Here is a 23,474-nt window from a genome sequence, read left to right on the forward strand (position 1 = left end):
GTGCACGTTACAACAAGTTTATGGACTCCAAAAAACAAGTTTAAGCCCTCTTCTATGGACTTTCTTGCACACACACATCTAAAACAGTCGTGTGGAAAAGACACGCACACTGGCCGTGGAAGCCCTTATGGAAAAAAGGGCACTGGAAAAAATTCCCAGATACGAAAATAATTTTCTCAGAAAACTTCATTCTCAGAAAACTGACTAGATGTAGCTATCCCCATCCTAAATTTCCAAGAATCATTGCTAAATATTAAATATATATATATATGATTATAGTTGATTGTGAAGATTAACAAAATGATAAAAATACAGCTGGAAGAAGGTAAGTTCAAATCCAACCCACTTGGGGACAGGAACATTTTGTGTTGGTGAGAGGGGCAGACACTGTCCTTAGCGTAACTGACCCTAACGTTAGTTTTCAATAAAGCGGTGCTAATAATTAGTATTAAATTTAGTTGTAAGACAATACTAATATTTAATGTTAACTCAGTATTATTAAATGTGATGTATTACAAATATATATATATACTGATACTGTTAGTATAACGATATTGTTAACATATTTATTGTTCAGCTCAGGAACCTGAGGAGACTTGGAGAACTGCCCAAGATCATGAGTGATTCGGGCTCATGAAGAGACCTTCTATGTACCAGCCATTTCACTCCCCTGTAGTCTGGTATTTGCAGTGTTAGTGGACTGATCTTGGCCGATTGTAGGTATCCCTGACTGGCCGTTCCGATGGCGTTACTTAGCTGGGCACGTGCACGTGAGTAACCCCGGTGTTCACTAGAACACAGGGACCGCACGTGCACGTGAGTACACTCGTGTTCACTAGAACACAGGGACAGCGCACGTTCACGTGAGTACACCCGTGTTCACCAGAACACAGGGGACAGGAACAGGGAGTTAGAGAGTTCGCAGAAGTCGGGGCCCAGACTCTGAGGCTGCACAGCCTGGTTCTGCCACTTCCACCTGTGACCTTGGGTCCCCCCGCGCAAGTCCCCTGTGGCTCAGTCTCTGCTTTCGTGAAGGGAGGGTGATAACAGCACCTGCATGACCGGACTGCCGAGTGGGTGACGTGAGTTCACAGTGCATGGGAAACACTCACAACAGGGCTGACACCCGTCAACCCTGGGTGTGGAGAAAGCATCAGAAGCACCTTGGGTTGCTAAAAACAGGTCCGATTTCCAGGGGAGGCGCTGACGTACACAGACAGAAAACAGGCGACGGGCGTGTTGCCTGTTGGGTGTTCTAGGGCGTTACCTTTGTACACGCGCTTAATGAACAGAGGCCCGTCCCCGGACACGGACGATTTCCCTCCGTCCAGGCTCAGCCCCAGCCCGGCCGCGGTCTTCAGCACTTCCACGCACAGAGCGTCGTGCGCGGCTGCGCTTCTCGCTGCAGTGAAGATGAGAAGACGGGGCGCTCACTACCTCCCGTCCAGTCCCCCAGATGTGCTGCCCGGGGCACAGCCGAGCCCCGTCTGAGACCAGCGTCAGGGCCGGTCTCCCGGTGTGGGGCTGCCCTCCCGGCCGTGCTCCTGCCACCCCTGCACCCCCCGCTGCCCTGCTCAGCACCGTCTGCGAGTGTGGGGACGCCTTTGTGCCCGAGCAGACTCTCCGGGAGGGCGCCGTCCTGCCCCGGTCCAGCCCCCACTGTCGGTGCGCGTGTCGGTGCAGACTGGGGCTCACGCGTGGGGGGAGAACGTGCGTGTCAGAAACCAGAGCAGCGCCTGGTTCCGAGTCAGCGCTTAGTGTGGCTTCCTGCGCAGCCCTTGGTGTGACCGTGCAGGGCACACGGTGTTTCTGAACCTCTCCTGTAAGCTCTTCCTGGCTGATGAAAGTCTGTCTGTCAACACGTCTGCCCCCTCGTTTCCTTACTATTTTCCACAGCAGGCACCGACACAAACCCTGGTGTGTCCCGGGGACACCCCTCAGCCTGGAGCCGCTCTTTCGGCTCTGGCTCCCCCATCACAGCCGCCCCGTGTTCCACCTACCGGCCACTTCAGTCCTAACAGGAGGTGCGCAAGGGCTTCCTCCTCAGGATGTTTGGAGAAGCTGTCAAATAGCTATTTTAATCTTCAGCAGTCTGGCTTTAACTACCGGGTCTTTTTAAAAAAAATAACTTCTCTCTGCCCTGGCTGGTGTAGCTCAGTGGACTGAGCACGGGCTGTGAACCGAAGGGTCGTCAGTTCAATCCCCAGTCAGGGCACATGCCTGGGTTGCGGGCCAGGTCCCCAGTAGGGGGTGCCCAAGAGGCAACCAACCACACATCACTGTTTCTCTCCCTCTCTTCCTTCTCCTCTTCCCCTCTCTCTAAAAATGAATAAAATCTTAAAAAAAAATAACCTCTTTGTCACCCTGCCTTTGCAAGCAGCATCCACAAACACCAGACTCCACTACATTTAATTTCTCTGACCCAGGATGTGGTGATCGCCACCGCTGTCCTTCCTGTTCAACCAGAGTCTGCGCCGCCGGCCGCTCCCACCCCCACCCTGCGGGCTGGAGAGCGGGAGCCTTACCCGTTCCAGGCTCCAGGGGGACGGTCCTCCTGGACAGCGAGCCCCTCCCGTTGGTGGTGGGTGGCTCCTGCCGGGTGGAGGGCCTGGGCTGGCCGTTTCCCTTCCTGACGACCACGAGGACGTCTCTGTGCATCTGTGCCTGGTGCAGAACCTTCAGGACGTCCCCGTGGGCCAAGCCCGCCAGCGAAGCGCCGTTGACGGACAGGAGGACGTCCCCTCGGTGCATGGTCCCTTCCTGAGAAGCTGCCCCCTGAGAAAATACCCTGTGGACCTGGGACAAGGAGAGGGCAGAGCCAGATTCGTTTATGGCCACCAGTAAAAGCAAAAGGGGAACCGTAAGTCTGCAGTAACGGATGGGAGCTTCTAGCAGCAGGTTTTCCACATCATCCCAACACTCGGTTTATCAAGCACGTATTCACTGTGAGGGATGGAATTCCCACGTCAGTGCCAGCACCTGAACGCATTCTTACTCAAGTCCTTGCTGGTGTGTGAGGCGTGCCTGATACTCCACGGGGCAACAAAACACATGGGGGAAGGCCTCGTCTGGTGAAGGTGGCCTAATGATCTCAAGAGCCCTGAGTGATACAAACTGTTAGGTAATGGTTCTCGAGAAAGAAGTAATTTCACAAGCAGATGCAAGCTGGGTCCGTCAGTTCTGATGGTTTCTGCATAAACTAAACGGGAATTTGAAGCTACAGATGCCTGTGGTCCCCCAGCCTGCGCATCGGTCAGCTCTGTGTGAAGGGCCCGTCTCCGTCAGTGGAAGCACTCTGCAGGACCTTCTCCGCTCCCCCGCCTCGTGGGTCCCCGTGAACGGAGACCAGCAGCCCCTGAGCCCACGGACACGAGTTCCGTCCCGATCACTCGCCGAGCTGCCTCTGCAGGGACTCCTCCTCCCCCCACCCCAGAGCCCCTCGGCCTCGTCACTCACCACAGTCGATTTTGGCTCCACCTCTGACCCTCCAGCCACACTGAATCCCAGACCTGAGCCTTCTCTTTTAGTCAAGACTATGAAGCAAACATCGTCTTTATTCTAGGGAAAAGAAACAAAAATAATAAAAGTATATTCCTCGTGCCAAGAGTAGTGAGTGAGTGCTGATAAAAATCCTCCTACAGTATAGTACTGAAATCTGTTGCCATGAAGCCCAGTGGTTTTTCAGGAGCTTTTGCAGAGCACTGGGCGTGGACGAGCCACGACTCAGCCTTGCTGTGCTCCTCCTGGGGGGTCGCTCGATGGGTTTTCGAGGGCTCGTCCTGCAGCTCGATTACCACAGAAAGGTGGGCGTGAGCCAGGACGGGGCCGTCTAGAGGCTCGTGTCACCCTTCTAGGCACCAGACTGTCTTTCCAGATGTGATCCCTAAGGGAGTTCTTTATTCTATAGTCAAGTCGACACTTTCGCAAACGGGCAGCAAAGGCAGACGCAGAAGCGCCAAGAGCAGGGTAAGGGCACATCGAGGCCGCGAGTTCAGTGCCCCCCTCCTCCCGTGTTCCGCTCACGGGACTCCAGGTGCGGTCAGTGAAGCAGTACTCCCAGAGCACCAAGCGCGTCTGATGCTGTCAAGTGCGTTACACTATTTAAAGTACATTAAAACCGTCACCTCTCGCAGTGAGCTCGTCTACCCCATAGGATCCCGAGGTTAAGGAACAAAAGACTGCCGGATGCTTCAAGCGCCGATCAAAAGATACGCTGACAAAAGGCTTTAAATAAAATGAGCTGGGCTAATTAGTTATACCGAATTTTGACTTCCTCCACCCACACACTAGAGATGATTCATCGCCATTGTAAAGATCTGTATTGCCAGGTTGCCCATGAAGTGATTTATAATCCATCAATTCAAGGTGTTCTCCAACACAGCAGTAGAAAAAGCATGTAATAATAACCTTTAAGGATTGCTTTGATGAGAAACTGAAAACGGTGAAAGCGAAACCCCCCTCGGTACTGTGCTGGGGAAGGAGCCCGATATTTGAACGTGTGTGGTTCTGTTCGTAAGCCCTAAGGGCTTATCTTAACGCATTTCAGATTTCTTTGGAGAAGCTCCTTCAAATGAAGGCTCCGTGTGCGGACAATACGAAGTCCCACGGAACTTTTAGGGGGTTAGGCTTTTGACGTGATGGGTAAGTTGAACGGTGTGTGTGCTCAGACACGGTTCAGTGGAGAGAAGAAGGATGACTAGGTTGTCCCAACAAAAGCGGCACCGTGTGGCCTGGCAGATGGCCTACGCGCCGCTTCTCAGAGGTAACATTTGATGCTGACATAGGAATACTTCCGTTTACATGCACTAGTGGAGCAGAGAGACAGAATATTGGAAAATGAGACTCTTCTGCATCCCAGAACGTTATCACCAACATTTTATTAAAAAAAATTTTTTCCGCCCTGGCTGGCGTAGCTCAGTGGATTGAGCTCGGGCTGCGAACCAAAGTGTCGCAGGTTCGATTCCCAGTTAGGGTACATGCCTGGGTTGCAGGCCACAGCCCCTAGCAGCCGCACATTGATGTTTCTCTCTCTCTCTCTCTCTCTCTCTCTCTCTTTCTCCCTCCCTTCCCTCTCTAAAAATAAATAAATAAAATCTTTAAAAAAAAAAATTTTTTTTCCCTCCTTGGCTGGCATAGCTCAGTGGATGGAGCGCGGGCTGCGAACCAAAGTGTCCCAGGTTCAATTCCCAGTCAGGGCACATGCCTGGGTTGCAGGCCATGACCCCCAGCAACCGCACATTGATGTTTCTCTCTCTCTCCCTTCCTTCCCTCTCTAAAAATAAATAAATAAAATCTTTAAAAAATTTTTTTTCTCCAGTTTTTGAGGATCCATGTGTGCAGACCAGATTTTGCCTCTGAGAGGCTTAGCCCAGCATCGGGAAAGCTCGACCCACCAGCAGGGCTAGGGCTCCCCGAGGGGCGGGCCCGGAGCAACCAGGAGACCAGGGCCTGCCGTCCACCTCCGGTCTCCCACGGCACCCCAGGAGCCAGCTGTTTCGGACAGTTCCGTTCTCAGCCCTGGCAAATAATACTCATTGGAAAACAGCAAGGCGGGGAACTTCTGGTCTAAAGATGGCAGAGTAAGGACCTCCCTGCTTACTGCTCCTCTGAAACCAACTGAAGACAGTAAGAAAGTTGGGGGAGAAAGCTGCATGCTGATGAAAGTCAGCACGACCTTCAGCACCAAGCTACAGTTAGTACCTGCCTGGCTCGAGGTGAATGTGGAACCAGGGCCAGGGTGAGCGAGGCCCTGGAAGATGCCCCCAGGGAGTGCTCAGCACCCTTGTCCACGCACACAGTCTCCACCTGTGTATGGCCCCTGAAAATGTGCCATCTCTTGGGAGGTGGTTTTGAGAACTTTCACATTTGGTTTTCTCCTTTAGCATCTGTCTGAAGTAACGGTGGCCCTGGGCAAAGTGTGGTCCCACTGCACCACCCCCCTGACGGGAGATCCCCGAGTCAGACTTTCGCATGCAAAATGCTCCCTTATTGTAGCGAGTCAAGGGACAGAGGGAGATGGTGGAACAGTCCCTTTCACTGAGGGTGAAAGGCACCGCATGCCCAAGGCCTCTCTTGACAGCACAGCCCCAGCCGGTGGGCGGTAAGCCAGCAGAGGGCGCTGAAGGGGCTCGTCTCTGCTTTACCGCCCCCCCACCGCCCCCCCCCCCCCCCCCCCCCCCCCCCCCCCAGGGGCCAGCATCACAGCCCTTCTCCTGTGAGAATTCCTGGAACTGTCCTCGGGTGCTACCAGTGACCCTGGTGCGTTACCACTCATGGCACACAGCTCAGATTTGCTTTTTTCTCTAAATAGAAAAAATCTTCATTTCTCAGCAAATCTCTGTGGGTAGTCCTGAGGCACTAATGTTGCACTTCAGAAAAGTATTCTAGGTAGGAACCCCTCCCCCCCCAAGGTTTCTTTTGTTGTTACTGCCACATCCACTTGATTTAAAGACTGTAATGAGGAACGCGCTCCTTTGTTGGGAAGCCCAGGGCAGGGCCACACAGACGTTAACTCATTTCCCCAGCAGGTGGCGCCCTTGACAGGTAGTTTAGGTCCACCTTCCCTAGCAATTCCAAGTTGCCTGGTTCTGTTTTGAGGACTTTGTGCAGACACACTTGAAATGTGGGGTGGGGTGGGGAGGCATGGGGTGGCGTGGGAGGTCAGTAATGAGTCACCACTGGGGAATTAAAATAGCAGCTGCACCAATCACCTAAAAATGCAAGACAAGGTGTAGCTTCTGAAGCCGTCTGCAAGTGAGACAGAAGGGTGAGCTGCAGACCCACAACTCGAGACCTGGAGCCGGGCTCTCCAGATCTCTGAGCTCCTGGACATTCCCGGGCGTGGACCTGGCCGAAGTCTCGCCTCGCCCTGTTTTCTGTTTCACTCACCTCTGATTGTGCTTTCGCCTCCTGCATGAGAGCCACGACGGTGGATTTCGACCTCACTGAGGACAAAACCGCTTGCAATTTTTGCTGGTCCCCTGCTGACCCTAGAAGCTGATCCAAACTAAATAATACAAATGCATTAGGAGAATATTAAAGGGGAAAAAAAGCAATTTCTCCATCTTTAAGGACACATTTAACATGATCTCCTTTCAACTACTTTCTAGGTATTACTGGGGGAACTACTATGGATTCAGGAATTCCTCCAAGATGTTAGGGGACCCATATGGTAACTTAACCAAATTTGATGCATTAAAAAATAAGCCATGTATAGGCTGGAGTAAAGTGTTTTAAAATGTTAGGAATTCCCTGTTTAACTGCAGTCACCGTCGAAGGCCGAGATTCTTCCCTGAGGTGTGGCCCCTCCATCCACCACCGCTGGGAGCTCCTGCCTGAGCACCCTGCCCTGCAGGAGCCCCTCCTTAGCACACGGTTTTGGCACACACTCTTTCCTGCAGGCACGTCATTGTTCCAGCAACGATGTTAAAAACAATGGGGGAACCCCGGGCTGGAGCCTGGAGCAGGAACAGGACTTGTGTGGAATTCAGCAATATCCAAATCACTCCTGTAGCTAACTGTGCTGTCCCAGTGTTAACTGCTCGTGATCAGAGGACGGTGGCTGTGTAAGACGTTAGCAGTAGGAAGAACCGGGAGACGGGTGCATGGAAACACTCTGCACGTTCTTTGCAACTTTTCTATAAACCTAAAATGAGTCCATAATAATAAAGGAGTTTATTTAAGTAAAAGGGGGAAGGGCAGGTACTTACTTGACTGACCAGCTTTTTCCGGAAGGCGGAGCCTGGGTGGTTTCACTCCCGTCGTCGGTGGGACTGGGTGCCCCAGGCTCACCAGCTTTAGGCCTGCCTCCTGCGGGGCAGGCCCTGTCCCCGCCCTTCACAGGGCATAGAAGGGCAGCAGACCCGTTGAGGCCCCCGGCCGGGGAGCCAGGCGACCTCCTGGGCACGATTTCCAGCTCGGTTTTGAAGAGCACAGCCGTGGGCCCTGCAGAGAAGTCCTCGTTGCAGAGCTTGTCGAGGTCGGGCATGCTCAAGGCCCTCAGTTCCTGGAGCTTAGAGCGCGACAGGGGCGAGGGCTGGGTGTGGCGCACCGAGCACTTGTTCCTCCTGACCGGGGCAGCCGGTGGAGGCACTGCCGGGGCGGGGATTCCGGAGGGCCCCAGGGGTTTCTTTGGGTCAGAGTCAGGGCCCTTAATGCCGGCCTCCAGCAGGTTCTGCCGGGAGACCATCAGCGTCATGCTGGACGGGGACTTGGTCATCTGCGGGATGAGGCTGCCGGTTTCGCTCTGGCTCTCGCTGCAGGAGCTCAGGCTGCGTCTCAGTGACCTCGCGGCTGGGTCACTGGGGAGGCCGAAGCCCCCCGAAGCCACGCTGCCGGAAGACCGCCTCCCGATGGGCGGCTTGGAGCTCACAGACAGGAAAGAGGAAGGCCCAGCCTTGGCTGTGGGCCGGTCGGAATGGGCCAGGTTCTCAAAGGACTTGATCCTCTGCTTCACAGAGAAGAATGAGGTAGTAGATTCATGGGGCCAGTTCTGCTCAGGGTAGTAATGTCTCCTGGTGACCTTGATTTTGTCTGCGACGAGGCAGCTCGCGTCCTGCATGGAAAGACCATCCCCTTTGTCACCTGTTGGAAGGTTCCTTGACGTCTCCAGCAGCGGCTTCACACTGTAGACGCCCTGTCCGTTAACCAGGCCCAGAGCACCGCCTCGGGGGGACACCTTGGCCTCGAGGAGGCCACTGCTTGTGGCAGGGATCTGGCTGTCCCGATGGGAGCGACCTGGGCTGGGCAGGGACGGCCCTTCCCGTCCAAAATGGCTCGTGAACTGGGCCGGCATGGAGTAGGTCCTGGTCGCCGGCCTTGGCATGAAGTAGGGATGCTCGTCCAGCGCTGGGCCCCCCGGTGTGCCGTTCTTGGGTGTCCCTGGGGACTCTGATGACATCTGGCGCGACCTTCCTGGAGAAGAGCCTGCCTTTTTAGCGGGCAGCTGCGGGGAGCAGGCGGCAGCCAGTTTCGCCATGCTCCAGGAACGCTGCATTTCCTGCTCCGCCTGGGAGGCATGCGACGCTGTGGGTGAGGGTGGGCGACCCGGGGACAGTTCCGCCGACTGGTGACAGAGTCTGATTTCACTCCTCTCCTGAGAGTTGCTCCGGGCCAGGAACCCGCCTGGTCTGTCACCTTCAGCTGGCACGTCGCCCCAGGCTTTCTTTGGCATGCTCTCAGAAGAAATTTCAACTATTTTCAGCTGGTTTGTTCTTTCTGGGGGATCGCTGGCAATTGTTCGGCTTCCTCTGTCGCCAGGTACCCCGGGTTGGACTCCTTCGGGTACAAACCCTGTCTGGCTGGCTGAGAGCTGCTGGCCCTGCCCGGGAGGCGGGAGCTCCTGCAAGTCCTCTTCTGTGGACACGCTGCTGCTCCTCGAGGCTGCAGGACCCGTCCCCACCGCCTCCCTGCTCTCTGGTCCACACCTAGGCGACCTGGGGGTGGGCGGGCAGCCTCTGTCGGGTTCTGAGTGGACAGCCGCATGGAACCTCCCACCCGCACCTTGCTCGGGAGGAGCCTTGGGGGAGGTCGGGGACGACATGAACGGTCTGATGCTTGTGTCCGACGCCGATGGCCTCAGGGACCCTGGAGCCGCCCTGCTCTCCGGCACACTCTGGGGAGACTTGACGGTGGCCGTGGCGTTTTTGCCGGGGTCCTCGTGGTTGGCTCCCTGCAGCCGGTGTGGTGCTGCCTTGGAAAGCGCTTTGTGGGAGGCCTGGGGGGAGACGAGGGACCTCCTGTGGTCCGCCCCACTGTCCTTGGGCGGGTTAGCAGCGGGGGCCTCGGAGCTGCCTTTGCTTTTGCTCTTGATGCTCAGTCTCCTCAGCCTAGGACCGCACTTGGACTTCTGACAGTTACTTAGAAGGGTTTCCACTGAATTTTTTCTAGGTGCATCTCTATTTTCAAGACTCATTTTCAGCTGAGGGGGACTGTTGGGCACGGCAGCCCCCTTTCTGTGGTTCGTGCTCAGCACCTGGCTCTTGGAGTCGGGACTTCTGGGCGGCACCACCGACTGGTCCTTTTCCGTTTGGCTCTGCGAGTGCGCGCCTTGGTGGCCTTTATTGATCTCTTTAAACCAGGCCATGATGGGCCTCCTGGAGACCATTTTTGGCTTCTGCAGGAGGTCATCCGGGTCTTGGCTCTCAGAGATGTGCAGGTTTGTCGAAACAGATTCCCCGTTCTCAGGGGCACCCACACGAGAGGAGGACCGACTTTCAGTTGCATGAATTTTTGTTTCTGGTTTTTTATCCGGGCTTTCACTATCCAGCAAGTTGTGTCCCAAACCATTTACCACGCCAGGAGGGCCGAGAGGGACTGTGTGGTTGTGCGAACGCCTGGCGGCGTCAGAAGCAGCCCGGCTGTTTTCCGCGGCTGAGCCACTGCCGGGGGCTTCCACCGCTGCTCCTTCACACAAGGACCTGCGCTTCGGTGCCATCCTGAGGCCTGCGGGGGGTGTGCGCCCCTGAGAGTTTCCATGCAGGAGGACCGACGGCTGGGCAGCATCTGGGGGTGCAGGGGAGGCCCCGTCGCGGGGACTAACCGCGGCCTCGCTCGGGGCACTGCGCGCTGGGGGCGCGGCTGCGGTAGGAGTAGGGCAGGGTGCTGCCCAGGTAGGTGGGTGTCCGGCCGTCGGGGCGGGGCTGGGGGGGGCCGTGGGTGGAGCAAATTTCAATCTGCTCCTCCTCAGACTCCATGGCCTCTTCCTTGGGAGAAGAGCTCCGAGAACGAGGAGGGGACCAGCTGGCCCGGGTGGCAGCTCGTGAGGCTTCAGGGAGCGACTCGGGGTCGGACGAAGAGTCCTCCGCGTCGCCGTACATGGACGAGAGAGACGGCTCTGTGCTGTCACCCAGGCCCGACAGGGACAGGGACGTGCTGTCCTCATGAAAGGGGCTGAAATTTCTCGAGTAGTTGCTCAGAAAGCTTTTGTTCACAGCGAAGTGTTTGTCAGGGTTGATGGAATCCAACACAGAGGGCTGGGAGGCCCACTGCGGGGGCGCGGGCGCGCCGGCGGCCCAGGCCCTCCCGGGGCTCGGGGTCTGGCTCCCGGCGCCCGGCTCGGCGCGGCCCGCACGCCCCCCTCCGGCCGCCGCGGGAAGCGCGCCCCGCGAGCTGCCCTCTGGACTCGCCGGGTCCCCTTTGTCCGGAGACCGCGGTCTTCCTTCCGAAGCCGCCAGCTCCTGGATGAGGCCGTCGATGTCGGTCACAGGGCTCCCTCCGCTGTCCGCCGGGCAGCCGGGCCCCGAGGCACTGCCGCGCTCCCCTGGGGCCGTGTCGGCGGGTGACCTGCACGAAGCGTGGGCCTGCGGTGCCCCCGCGGGCCTGGTGTCTGGTCCCTGGAGCAGCGCAGACTCCCGGGGGCGCTCAGGTGTGAGGGTCCCCGTCCTATGCAGGGCCTGGCGGTGGTCACCTGGAACTTCCTGTCTCTCCTGGCACGCGAGGAGGCCTGGTGACAGGTCGGGGCCTGCTGGAGTCGCCCCCTCTGCCTCGGGTCCTGCTTCCCCGTGCGCACCTGCCTTCCCGGGGGTGTCTGGCCGGCTGGTTTCGGGGGCTGTCTGAGTGGCGCCGAAGTCGGGATGAGCCGCTGTGGTCTTCCCTGGGGAGATGCTGTGGTCCTGGGCAAGGTCGACGGGACATCTGTCCTCAGACCTGGGGACCCTGGGTGACACTGGCTCTCCGGGGTCCTCAGGCCGCCTCACTTGTTCTGTGTCCCCTGAGGTCTTGCTGGGGTTGGGGTGCATGGCCCCCTTTGGCCCTGGGGAAGAGACAGGGTCGGGGGAGCCGTCCAGTCCTGTGTTGAGAAAGCAAACGAAAGGTGGGCTGACACGGAGGGAGGTAGAAGGGAAAAGGGGAGAAAATAGAAAAACTCAAGTAAAAAATAAAGGGAAACTGTCTTTTTTGTCTGTTTCAGAAGGACACCCCACAGCCCGAGTGTGGGACTTCTTGTCTCTCCAACCACGGAGACCACACGTCTGGCAAGCAGCATGCGCTTTGGGCCCTGGCTGGGCCAGAACTGGGCAGGGGGCCCGGCTGTGGCTGCCCCCTTCCTCTCCCGGTCCTGCTGAAGGGCCGGGGCCCAGCACCAGTGCTGCCCCGGGTTTCTTTGCACCGGTCGCTGTGACAGCAGACGCCACGGCAGTCAGGCTGTGGTTCTGGGTCCTTCCTAAGCTTCCCGTGGACTCTGCAGGGGCCGCCTGTCTCTCTCTCAGTGCCAGCACCTGGCTGGGCACCTGCGGTCTAGGTGTGGGTTGTGAGCCACACAGGGAAGTAGGAAGCAGCCCAAGCGCCGAACTTGAGGGACTCACTGCTTCGTGCAGAGGTGGGGCTCGTCTGGGAGACACGTGGAATGCGACAGGATGCGAGTCCATGCTGAGTGGGGGTCGTGTCTTCACCGAGCCCAGAGGGGTGGGGGAGCCGGAGGCCAGGTCGCCCCGGGAAGCTGTGACAGAGGGCTGGGGACTTGAGTGGGGTTCTGAAGGGATAGTTTGACCAGAGTGATGAGGAGGGTGAGGAAGAAAACAGAATGAACGCAGGGAAGCAAAAAGCAGCACGAGGCCCTGGCTGGGTGGCTCAGTTGGTTCGCGCCTCGTCTGGATAGGCCAAGACTGCAGGTTCGATCCCCAGTCAGGGCACACAGAAGAATCAACCAATGACTGCATAAATAAGTGGAACAACAAATCAATGTTTCTCTCTCTCCCTCTCCCCCTTTGTCTCTTTCCTTCATCTCTCCCTCTTTCTCTAAAGTCAAAAAGCAGCAGCATGGAATCTCAACGGTGCAGGGCTGGCGGAGAGCTCCCTGGCCCTGGAGCCGCCTCTCCCGAGGCCCCGGCACTCTGGTGGGGCTAACCTGTGAACGACATCTGGCACACAACACCATGCTGTGGGGGCAGAAACTGGCTTAAACAAAACGTAAGATTTGCTATTTTATGGGAGCTACAGGCCCGAGGCTGGAGAGAAGTCCCAGCGAGAGCTCTGGCTTTGAGAAACGTGTCTACCCCGAATGCCTTTTCCCTCCTCCAGTTCCTGTGTCACCGATTAAGAGGCAATCAGTACAGCTCAGCACTGCGCTAAGAGCTTTTCTTGCACTTAGTTTCCCTCCTAGCTCTGGAGTGGCTAAGACATGTACCCAGGGCCATGGCGTTCCTGGCCAGGGGTCACCCCAGGAGGCTGGCTCCACAGCCCACACCACCACCTGTACCCCTTGGCCCTTGAGTAGAGAGCACCTGGCAATGACAGGCCGGCTCAAGACACCTGTGGAGACCCTGCGTCACTTCCCCAGGACCCCGGAAAGCCGGCGGCCTGCCCGGATTCACATCTACAGCACCTGTCACAAAACAGGTGAGGCGCGCCGGCCGAGTGAGAATGCGCGCCCGTCTGTGGCACCGGGACTAGCAGCTCAGGCACAAGGAGTCAGTAATTAGATGCAGGCTGCTTTTCAGTGTCACTCATCTGTGTAAGAGTTTTCCTTCCCCCTTAAAATTCACATGGAACGATTCCCAGGGGCACGTCCACCCTTCCGTGGAGGAGCAGAAGGAATGATGATAATCATACCTGTCCCGGGTTGTTGCCCCCGGTCTGGTACAGCTTCGGGCAGGTTCTCAGCGAGGCAGCCAGCACCTGGGTGGGGCCCGTGCCCGGCCGTCAGCTTCCCTGGAGGTTCCTGGCACAACGACAACAGCAAGTCACTGTCTACAGCTTTCGGGCAGCCTGCATCCCAGGATGTCACACACAGAGCGGAGCTGGTTTGGGGACAACGCAGAGAGCCCTGGACTCGGAGCCATGAGACCGGACTCTGGGTCTGAGTTAACTAGAAATCGCATGCTCCTGTCGTTCTTCCTAAGCCTCTGTCTTCTCGACTTCCAAGTGTGGGTGGTTAGGGAAACGAGGCAGCACCCCGTACCCAGCGGGATGGCCATCATCGAAGAACAGAAATAACAAGTGCTGGTGAGGGCGTGAAGAAATGGGAACCTTGTGCACTGTTGGTGGGAATGGAAATTGGTGTGGCCACTGTGGAGTGTGGAGTTTCCTCAAAAGGAAAAATAAAAATAGAACTATTATATGATCCAGCCATCCCACTTCCAGGTATATACCTAAAATTTGAAAGCGGGGTCTTGAGGAGATAATAATACACCCATGTTGTCCTGGCTGGTGTGGCTCAGTGGATTGAGCCCCAGCCTATGAACCAGAGGGTTGCCAGTTCGATTCCCAGTCAGGGCACATGCCTGGGTTTCGGGCCAGGTCCCTAGTGTGGGGCATGTGAGAGGCAACCACACATGGATGCTTGTCTCCCTCCCTTTCTCTCTCCCCCTTTCTAGAAATAAATAAAATCTTTTAAAAAATACACCCATGTTCATACAAGCATTATTCACAACATCTAAAATATGGAAGCAACTGGAGTCCATCGTTAGATGAGCATATAAGCAAAATGTGGTCTCTACAGAAGATGGGAGTCAGCCTTAGGAAGGAAAGGAATTCCGACACAGGCTATGACATGGATGAGCTGTGAGGACATCATGTGAAGTGAAGTGAACCAGTCACGAAAAGACAAGTATTAGGAGTGCCCAGAACAGTCAGAATGACACAGACAGAGGGCAGAGTGGTGGTGCCCAGGGGCTGGGGGAGGGGTGCGGGGAGTTGGTGTTTAACGGCTGGAGTGACCAGAGGAGGCGTCGTGGAGACGGACAGCAGCACTGGCCGCACAACACTGAGGCTGTCAGTGTCACGGGCACTGAGCTGTGCCCTTGAAAACGGGCAAGAGCGTCAACGGCTAGGGGTGCTACACCACCCGCACGGAAAAAGGAAGGATACGGGGATGAAAAGGCTTGCCCTGTGTAGTCACAGGGCTTTAGGTGAAAGACGACTAGGTAAGTAATAGAAACCACACGTGTCACACGAAAGGCTGCACAGACGGAAGGTGCTGCCATCACGCCGCAGAGCGAGGTCCCCGCGTGTGAGCAGCCGCTCCTCGCCGCGCCGGTTAGGGCGAGGGCCGAGCTGGGTGAGCAGAACTGACACTCAACATTTCAGAATCTTACTGCGGCCACGTGCCAATGACTTTATCTCCTTTCCTTTTACTAGCTACTGTGAAGAAAAATTCTTTAAAAACAAATTTACTAAAAAAGTTAAGTCCCCGTGATTCACTGAATTTTCCCCTCGGGGTTCAAGTCAGCGAGTGGCCTACAGGTGGCAGCAGAGGGCAGAGGTGAAACAGATGGGAGGCCTTTCAGCGGCTGGTGTCCAAAAAAAAAATTTCATTCACTAAAATGCCAACTGTCTGCTGAGGGAAATCCCCACCGGGTTGGACGCAGTTAACCTTCTGTTGGCCAGTCAGGCACCAGTGTGATAAGAAACAGAAGGGGGTTGCCCAGCATTGCGAGTGCCCTAAGTTCCGGGGAATTGCACGGTTTAAAACGGCTCCCTTTAGGTTCTGTGAATTTTTCAATTTTAAAAAGTATTAAATAAAAATAGGAGGCAACCCACTTACCAAAAGATTTTTTTTTTAAGCTTCCACTGTTTGAGGGTAAATACTTTATGGCAATGCGTTCTATTTTCTTTCTTTATGGATAAATAAAATCAAATTTTGGAACTAAAAATTTTCAAGAGAAACATTCAACTTCTTTGGACCAAAAGTTTTAAATACTGTTTGAAGTTCGTATTGGGAATACTAATTGGCAATTGCAAAAAGCCTTATTTTAATAGATATAAATTATTATGAATAAAAATGCCAGTTTGACTTTATATAGTTATTCAAAACTTATCAATGATACCTTTTAAAAGAAAAGGTTTACCCATTGGCTGAATGTTACATTTTAAAACACATTTGCTATTTGGAGGTCATAATTTTTTAGGAGGAGGAAAAAAAGATGTACATTTCTGCTTTTTCGACCAGGTTAAGAAAACCCCCTCTGTTTAGTATAGTTTTTGTGACTTCGTGTTTTCCGGGTCTATTTACATGAATGTTTATATAAACCACCTGGATACACATCTTTATAAATACGGCCTCACAGGTCACCTCAGATCCTTTGCTCACACAGCAATCATTCACGTTGACGAGATCATAAATAACATCTGTGTCTCCTCCTCCTTGCTAAAGTGGAGGTATTTTGACATTTAAAACAACAGGCAATTTGATAATTCTGGGCCATTCTGACACAGGTGTAACCAAGGAGTAGCAGAACTAACTGGAAGGAGTTTAAAGAATAAGGGTCATTCAGAACTTTATCAGTAGGGGATAGTCACTGTTACCCCATATTTGATGGCCACCCCAACTCTGGGCGTTGATCAGGGCGTAGGGCGTCCCTCCTTCATGGCCCAGACAATGGTGGTCTGGATTCTAAAGCTCAGAAAGGCTCAATGACCACCTCAGAGGTCGCCCAGCTTGGTCAGTGGAGAAACCGGGCCCAAACCCCGGGCTCTCCTCCACCTGCCTCCCATCATCAGCCACAGGCCCCGTGGACAGGTGAGGGCAATGGTATCTTTTGGCCAAATGACCCATGCCTCAACACCTGGGCACTTCTCCCTGCGCCCCCCGCTGACCTATGCACAGGCCCTCGGGCCGTCCTGTGCTGAAACGAATGCCTTATTAAAGGAGAATTCCCGTCATTATCTTTCTTGCAGGCAGATGATGCCCTTGTGCTTTATAACGCACCCTGTACTCATTCACACAACCTCCACTTAGATCCCAATCAACTAAGGAAATCAGTTACCTTTTCCACAGGTCCACCGGGTCGAGGACCAGTCGTGGTCACTTGCCCTGAAGCGCCCTGGACTTGGGAATCCGGACCACATGGGTCGTCAGCTCCCCCCGCCAGGGTCACTGTGTCCGAGCTGCCGGGCCTGGCGTCGGCCTCTGGCCACTTGCAGTGTGGGCTGACCCTGGCCACCGGTCTGTGCCTGGACCCCAGGCTTCCATCCTTCTGGGGGGAACCGGGGCCATCCGAGCTCACGGGACTCCGGGGACCGGCTCTGTACTCCAGTTTGGGTGAACTCCTGGATCCCGACAGTTCCTTCCGCCCGGAGCCGCCCGAGCCGCCCCTGGGGGCCTCTGCAGACGACAGCAGGCTGGCCGCGTGCAAAAGAGTGTCCCCCAGGTCCCCCGGGACACCCCCCTCTAAGTTTGATGCGCTGCCCAGGAGAGGCACTGAGGAGGCCTTGCTGACCGGCATTTTCTGGGGATGTTCCTCCTGGTTCTTGACGCCTGTGACCTTGGAAGGGGTCATGGAGACAGGCCGAGAGTCGTCCCCCGTCCGAGGCCTGCCGGGACCGGGCAGGGTCCCTGGGAGGGAGATGCAGTCACCTTCGCTGCCGCCACCGAACTCGCCCTCGTCGCTGGCGTCGTCGGCCTCGTAGCAGCCCACCTTCCGCTGGCGGAGAAGAGGGTTTCGGAGAGCCTGCGGGCTCCCGGGGAGGCTGGCTTGTCTGGCAACTGTCACCTGCTTGTGGAAGAGCCCGGAACCCCTCTGGCTTCCCAGACACACGAGGCTGTTGGCCCTGGCTTTTCCGGGCTCCTTGGGAGCTGGCGGGAAAGGAAAGTCAAGTGAAGAAGTTAGCTGTCTGGCCTGGCCTTCGCATGCACCCCCTGAGCATGTCCACATGCTGCACAATAACTGCCCTCTGGCTGCCTGTGGCCACAGGGCACCCGGCTCCCATGGCCCGGCTCCGTGAGGTCTGCACGCAGTGGGCACTGGCTTCCCGCCCCCGTTTTCCGCCCGGCCTCCCTTGTTGTGTGTGTGTGTGTTTTTGTACCAGAATCTCTGGAGTGTTTAACTTAAACATGGGTGCTGCCTAGAAACAGAAATGTATCATTTGTCACCATCCAGGATGCCTAACACATCACTGGGGTTCGACCCAAATGCTGCTGCTGAGAGTCCCTCTTCAGGAGGCTGACTGGGAACCAAGCAAGTGCCCCTCGCCTGGGTCTTCCGGTCACCTGAGGTCCTCCCTGCATGGGCAGCAAGGCAGGCCCCCCCCCCCCCCCCCGCAGAGGGCACGGGAGCCCCGAGACCGTGTGGTACAGGGAAGCCTGCGATGATCATCTATGAATAAACCCCACCAGCGAAGGGGAAAGGGGCCTGGGCTGGTCTGCGAACTCTACACATCTTGCTAAGTGTAATGAGAAGTCACACAAGCCTCCTCCTGGGAGTGTCCCCCCCCAGACCCGAGGAAGCTCATCATGTGCTGCAAGTAGAGTCGGGGTGACTGTCGCCGGCCTGCCCTCGGACAGGGGCACTTCCTCGCTCACATGTTTGAAGTGCAGCGAGAAGGGACACCTGGCCGGCAGAAGCCCGGTTGTCTCCCAGTGTACGCAGGAGAGAAGCCACATGAGGTCCAACGTCTGTCTCTCCCAGGGAGGCTTGAATCCTCCACCCACTGCCTTGTCCAGAGAGCTCAGTGAGGGCCCGGGGAGGCACGGACCCTGGCGTCTGGCTGCGATTCCCCGGAACCCCGGCCGTCAGGCTGCCGGTCCTGACTTGGCATCACCGATCTCAAGGCTCGGCCGTGAGCTTGGCATCTGCGGGTGGCAGGTCCAGCCTCCCCCACCAGCCCGCACAGACTGAGCGCCCAGCCCATTGCTACAGCGGCCATTAGCAGTGGCTGCCTTCCCTGAGAATGAACTCTGGATGTGGTCAGGGCAGACAGACGGCCGACACGACACTCGGCCAGAGAGAGGCCTGGTTTCCCACCAGAGCACCATGACGCGAGGCCCGGGTGGGAAAACAGCCGTGGCTTACTGGAGGGGCCGGGTGGCAGGCTGCCGTCCTCGGAGGTGCTGCAGCCGCTGCCCGTGTGATCCTCGTCCTCGGAGCCGGCCACCACGAAGTCCGACAAGGGCCCTGGGACGTCCTGGGCGAAGTACTGGGAGAGTTCCGAGTCAGAGGCCAAGGAGTCCTGTCGGAGAAGACAGCGTCGGGCGGCTCGGACGGCGCCAGGAGCGGCCCTTCCAAACACTGACCACTTCCCACCTCTCCCGGAGCACTCCATCCTAATCCACGGTCACTGCAAACAGCTGTGACGGTGCACACCCTCTTCCACTTACTTCAGGACGGCTCGTTAAACAGCCAATGAACCAAAAGCCAGTGGTCGCTGCCAGATGACGTTTTTTAAGGTTTTTTTTTTTTTTTTTCTTTTGTGCTAAATGTTTGGTAATGATAAGAAAGGCCGGGGCAGCCCTGGAGCAGCCCTCCCAGGAAAACCAGTGGGGAACAGAGAGAACAACAGAGTGAGATTCCCAGCCACAGGCTCAGCCCACCCATGAAACAAAACACAGGGCAGCCTGAGTCCCACAGTCCCATCCGCTGGGGCTTGGGGGCAGCCGGCTGAGGAGGCGCCCACCAGCTCCTCACGGCTGCGGGGGCCCCCCTGGACCTGGCCAGGGTCCCTCTGATTACGGGGCATTTTGACAGCTGTTTTTCAAACTGCAGCTCCGTTCTTTTGTTTTTCTATCCTTTCCCTGGGTACATCGTTAAGAAAGAAAGAAACACCCATTTGTGTATTTGTTCTCAAGTCAGCATTGTTGCTGTTTCCTGTGTAAAGCAACCCAGTGACTCCGGGCAGAAACGTCAGCAGGGCCCTCACATCCGCCTTATGGGCTCCGGGACTTTGTTCCCGAGGCAGGTGGGCGAGGCTGCAGGGCACCTTGACTCACCTTCTTTGCAAAAGAGGGGCTCTTCAAGGGGGTACCTGTTGGGGAAAGGTCACCAGACTGTCAGAACAACGAAGCTCAACCCTTACAAACAGGCTCACACCCTTAACCAGAGGAGCAGCAGCCAAGCACATTAAACAGAACCCTCTTCGCTGAACTAGCCCTGACTGGCCACGTACGTCGACGTGCGGGGTCCTTACCCGGGCCCCCAGGCCAGGCCCCGCCCCCCTCCCCAGATTCTGCTCTTGCTTTCAGGTCTAACTCGGGCGCTACCAATGATGCCAGTTAGAAGTAGCGTCTTCTAAATTTCAAAAGTATTTTACACTGCTCACACACCCATTCCCGTGCACACAGCACAATTGAGTCATAAGTGGATGCACCTCAGCTCCCTTCAACGCTTTAACCACGTGCAGGGCTGAAACCCTCGCTGATCTGACCCCGCAGCACCCAGCCCGGCCCCTCGATCAGAGGATGAGTGGACAAAGGGACACTGCCCAAGAGACGCAGGGCAGAACTGGGGAGAGTGCTGAGTATGTACTTGAGATTCTGGATGAAGGATGCAGAGACTCAGCATTGAGACTCTGGCTTCTATGCTATGAGCAGCAAGATCTTGGGCATGAGGATTGTGGCTTAATGGGACCTTTTATAAGCGATCAGTGGTGATGCTGGGATTATGAGAAGGCAGCTTTCAGGCAGGTCGGGAGAATGAGCTGGTTGAATAAAGAGCCCATTATGGCTGTGCCATAATTTCACATGTATTCATCATGGATGCAAATAATCAGGGCATTTCATGGTTTCCAAGAATTCCTACGCCTTCCTTTTCCTCCGACCGCCTGTCACTCCTGCCTCAGCTCCTTGTCCCTCCGACATCACTCTCCACGTCGGGCCTGTCTCCAGTTCAGACACGCTGCCAAGCCCCTCTAGGTTTCCATGCTAGAGGACACGTGACTTTACAACTCGATGCAACGCTTCCTATGTTAAATTCACATGAAATCCTTACTATTTCAGGCCTCCTCTGCCTGAACTGTTCCAAGCAAGAGGGGGAAAGTGTGATTTATGCAGCCTGTATCACCTTCCTTAAGTGGAAGCGTTTAATTCATGTAAAGAAACCCCAGGCTTCTGGAGGGACAGTGTACTCTGTGCCCAACCACGGGTAAACCAAAGAGCTGTTGTCTTTGGTGTCGCTTCGTGTTCACCTGGAACATTTCAGATGGATTGCTCTTAGCTCACTTTTGCAAATGATCTTATCGTACAAGCATGCATAATTAGAACTTTAACAAGGCAGATTAAATAACTGCAGACATCGAAAGTAACAGCTAAGAGCAAGCAGAGAATCTCTTTGACAGCTACTTCTGCCCAACATGATAATTACAGGGAATCCAATAATACTGCATGGGGGAGCCCCCCTGGGGAAACTTCACGAGACGCTTCTGAATGGCGAACGAAAGTGTGCGATTACAGTACCTAAGCCAGGAGAGGAATTGGCCTCTTTGCTCTCCTGGTAAGTGCTGCGTGCTATCACTTCATCCATTTCCTGCTCGGAAACCTGAGTTTCAGCAGAAAGCACAAGTTAGATGGGTTTTATTTATTTACTTCCCCCCAATAAAAAGTAACGAGGAGCGCAGGCAGGAACTGAACAGAGACACGGAGGAAACCTGGGGGGCGGAGGACTCGGAGCATCCTCTGATGAAGCTGCTCAGGGTGCATGGGAAGCACAGCTGGGTCAGCTGACTGCTCTCACCAGAGACTCAGGTCAACAGCCTCACCTGGCCCCCATGTTCATTAAGAAAAGTAGTCGAGTGCAATGGCGGATACCTGGTTCTCTCTGGAACACTCCTTTTTTTTTTGCTAAATCTTATTTAAACAATTTCAAACTTACACACTTGCAAGACTAGCACAAAAATAGTGGATTCCTCACCTCGATTCACTGTTTGCTGGCATTCTGCCACGTTTACATTCATGCTGGCTGGACACACATGGGCTGTGACAACTTTTTACTAAACCACTTGTATGTGAGTTGCAGACATCACGACCCTTCAACCCGTGCACTTTTTCACGGAGCTCCTAAAATCGAGGGCAGCCTCCTAAATACCCCTGGTACTGTGCTCAAATTCGGGAAATCCAATGTTGATGTAATGGCTGTCTAATACACATACATTTCTAATTCCACGTTCCATTTTAGCCAGTTGTCCCAATGCCCTCCTTCTCCTTCAGAAGCACTACTCCAAGGGCGCCTCGGAAGTAGTTCCCAGAAAGTTTGGTGCCAGCCTGCGGTAAGATAGGATTTTCCTCGAGAATGCAAATTGACATTCAGATTCTTTCACCAGCTCTGTCTTGCCAGAGGGAAAAATGTCACATGAACTAAATGTGAGCACAGTGATCCAACATTTCCATTCTGTGCAGGCTCCTGATCTTGTGGACCTCTAGTGGACTGTCACTGACCCGTGTTTTTGCAGAGGAATAACTTTATAGGATCTCTCTCTCTTTTTTTTTCCTTTGGTCTCCTTTAAGCTGAGGCAATTTCAAGCCTTTCTTTTCTTTCACGAAACTGTTATTTTGGGGAAAAAAGGATGCCAATGCAAACCTCAACAGATTTGTCTAATAGTATCTTTATGCTTAGATGCAGATTTTGCAGTTTTTTTGGCAGAAAAACTACAAACATCATTTCCTTCTCCATGCATCCCAAAGGCACTCAGGGTCAGCGTGTTTCATAATCAGTGATAACTAGGATCCTTTGATTAGGGTGGAGTACACCTGATTTCTCCACTAGGTTTTTTTTTTGGTCATTAATGGGTAATTTATGAGGAGATAGTTTGAGGCTATGTCAATACCCTGCTCTCCAATATACAGGGTCCAGCAGAAGTAACACCTATGTGAGTGTGGTTGGCAGGGCAATAATATGGGCGTAATAGTTTATAGTTTTATTTTGAACATTTCACCTAAAATGTTATATGGTGTGCTTGAGTGTGACATTGTTATGTTCCAGAATTAGAAGCTTATGATTTTGTAATAAAAGATTTTGCAAAAAAAAAAAGGGGGGGGCGTTACTTGTGCTGGACCCTGTATTTTTCACTCCATGGTTTTAGCATCATTGATAATTCTTTGTCCCCCTTTATCTTTATTGCTGACACTAATCCAGATGCCCCCATTTCTATGTGATGATGACCTTTTCACAACAGTGGTTTTAGGGCTCCCCTCCCCCCCCTCCGTTTACTAGTGTCACGGCAGGTCCGTGGATTCTTTTCCCCGTTGGTTGTTATCCACACCGTCAAGAGTTCAGGGGGAGATTTTTTAAAGGCCTGAAACATGCTAAACTATGAGATGTTTTAAAAGATAATTATGTAACGTCTACAGTTTCTTTTTTAGAGAGAAGAATATGTAAAACTTAGAATGATAATTTTTTATGCTAACATAACATTTAGTATAAATAATATTTGGATAAGCAAAGTAATTTGCCTTAAGTAAATAAATATTTCTCTAAATATTACGTAATACTTTCTAGTAGGTTTTACAGGAAATAAAGTGTACACACACATGCACACAGGCCTATCCACTTACAAACACCCCCCTTCCCCCCTTCATAAAGCCCAGGGTAATTTTATATAAATGAGCCAGGGAGAATACCAGCTAAAACAGTGGTTGCAACTTTTTGTTGATATTAGACTTTCCATATTTGCAATTGCTTTTTGGAGTTAGGGTTTGAAACAAGTGAACGATTTCTGGATAATTCTAATTGTGCTGCAAGCCCCGGCACCAATTAAAATGGATCTCTATTACTCTCTCTACTTAACATAAGCGAGACGCTGCTACCCGAGCAGGCCCACCCCACGGCTTG

General features: G+C 54.3%; 1 protein-coding gene across 1 annotated transcript in view; it reads right to left on the bottom strand.

Moving 5' to 3' along the window:
- The window catches only part of PDZD2 (PDZ domain containing 2), a 213,241-nt gene that overhangs the window by 3,279 nt on the left and 186,488 nt on the right, over positions 1-23,474 (bottom strand). Inside the window, 11 exon segments of the mRNA XM_028531856.2 lie at positions 1,268-1,402; positions 2,526-2,796; positions 3,457-3,558; positions 6,889-7,006; positions 7,710-10,648; positions 10,650-11,788; positions 13,549-13,657; positions 16,704-17,512; positions 18,729-18,885; positions 19,643-19,677; positions 21,104-21,185. Of these exon segments, the coding sequence (XP_028387657.1) occupies positions 1,268-1,402; positions 2,526-2,796; positions 3,457-3,558; positions 6,889-7,006; positions 7,710-10,648; positions 10,650-11,788; positions 13,549-13,657; positions 16,704-17,512; positions 18,729-18,885; positions 19,643-19,677; positions 21,104-21,185 (5,896 nt within the window).

This window comes from Phyllostomus discolor, chromosome 3 (genome assembly GCF_004126475.2).
Source record: "Phyllostomus discolor isolate MPI-MPIP mPhyDis1 chromosome 3, mPhyDis1.pri.v3, whole genome shotgun sequence".
Taxonomy (NCBI): Eukaryota; Metazoa; Chordata; class Mammalia; order Chiroptera; family Phyllostomidae; genus Phyllostomus; species Phyllostomus discolor.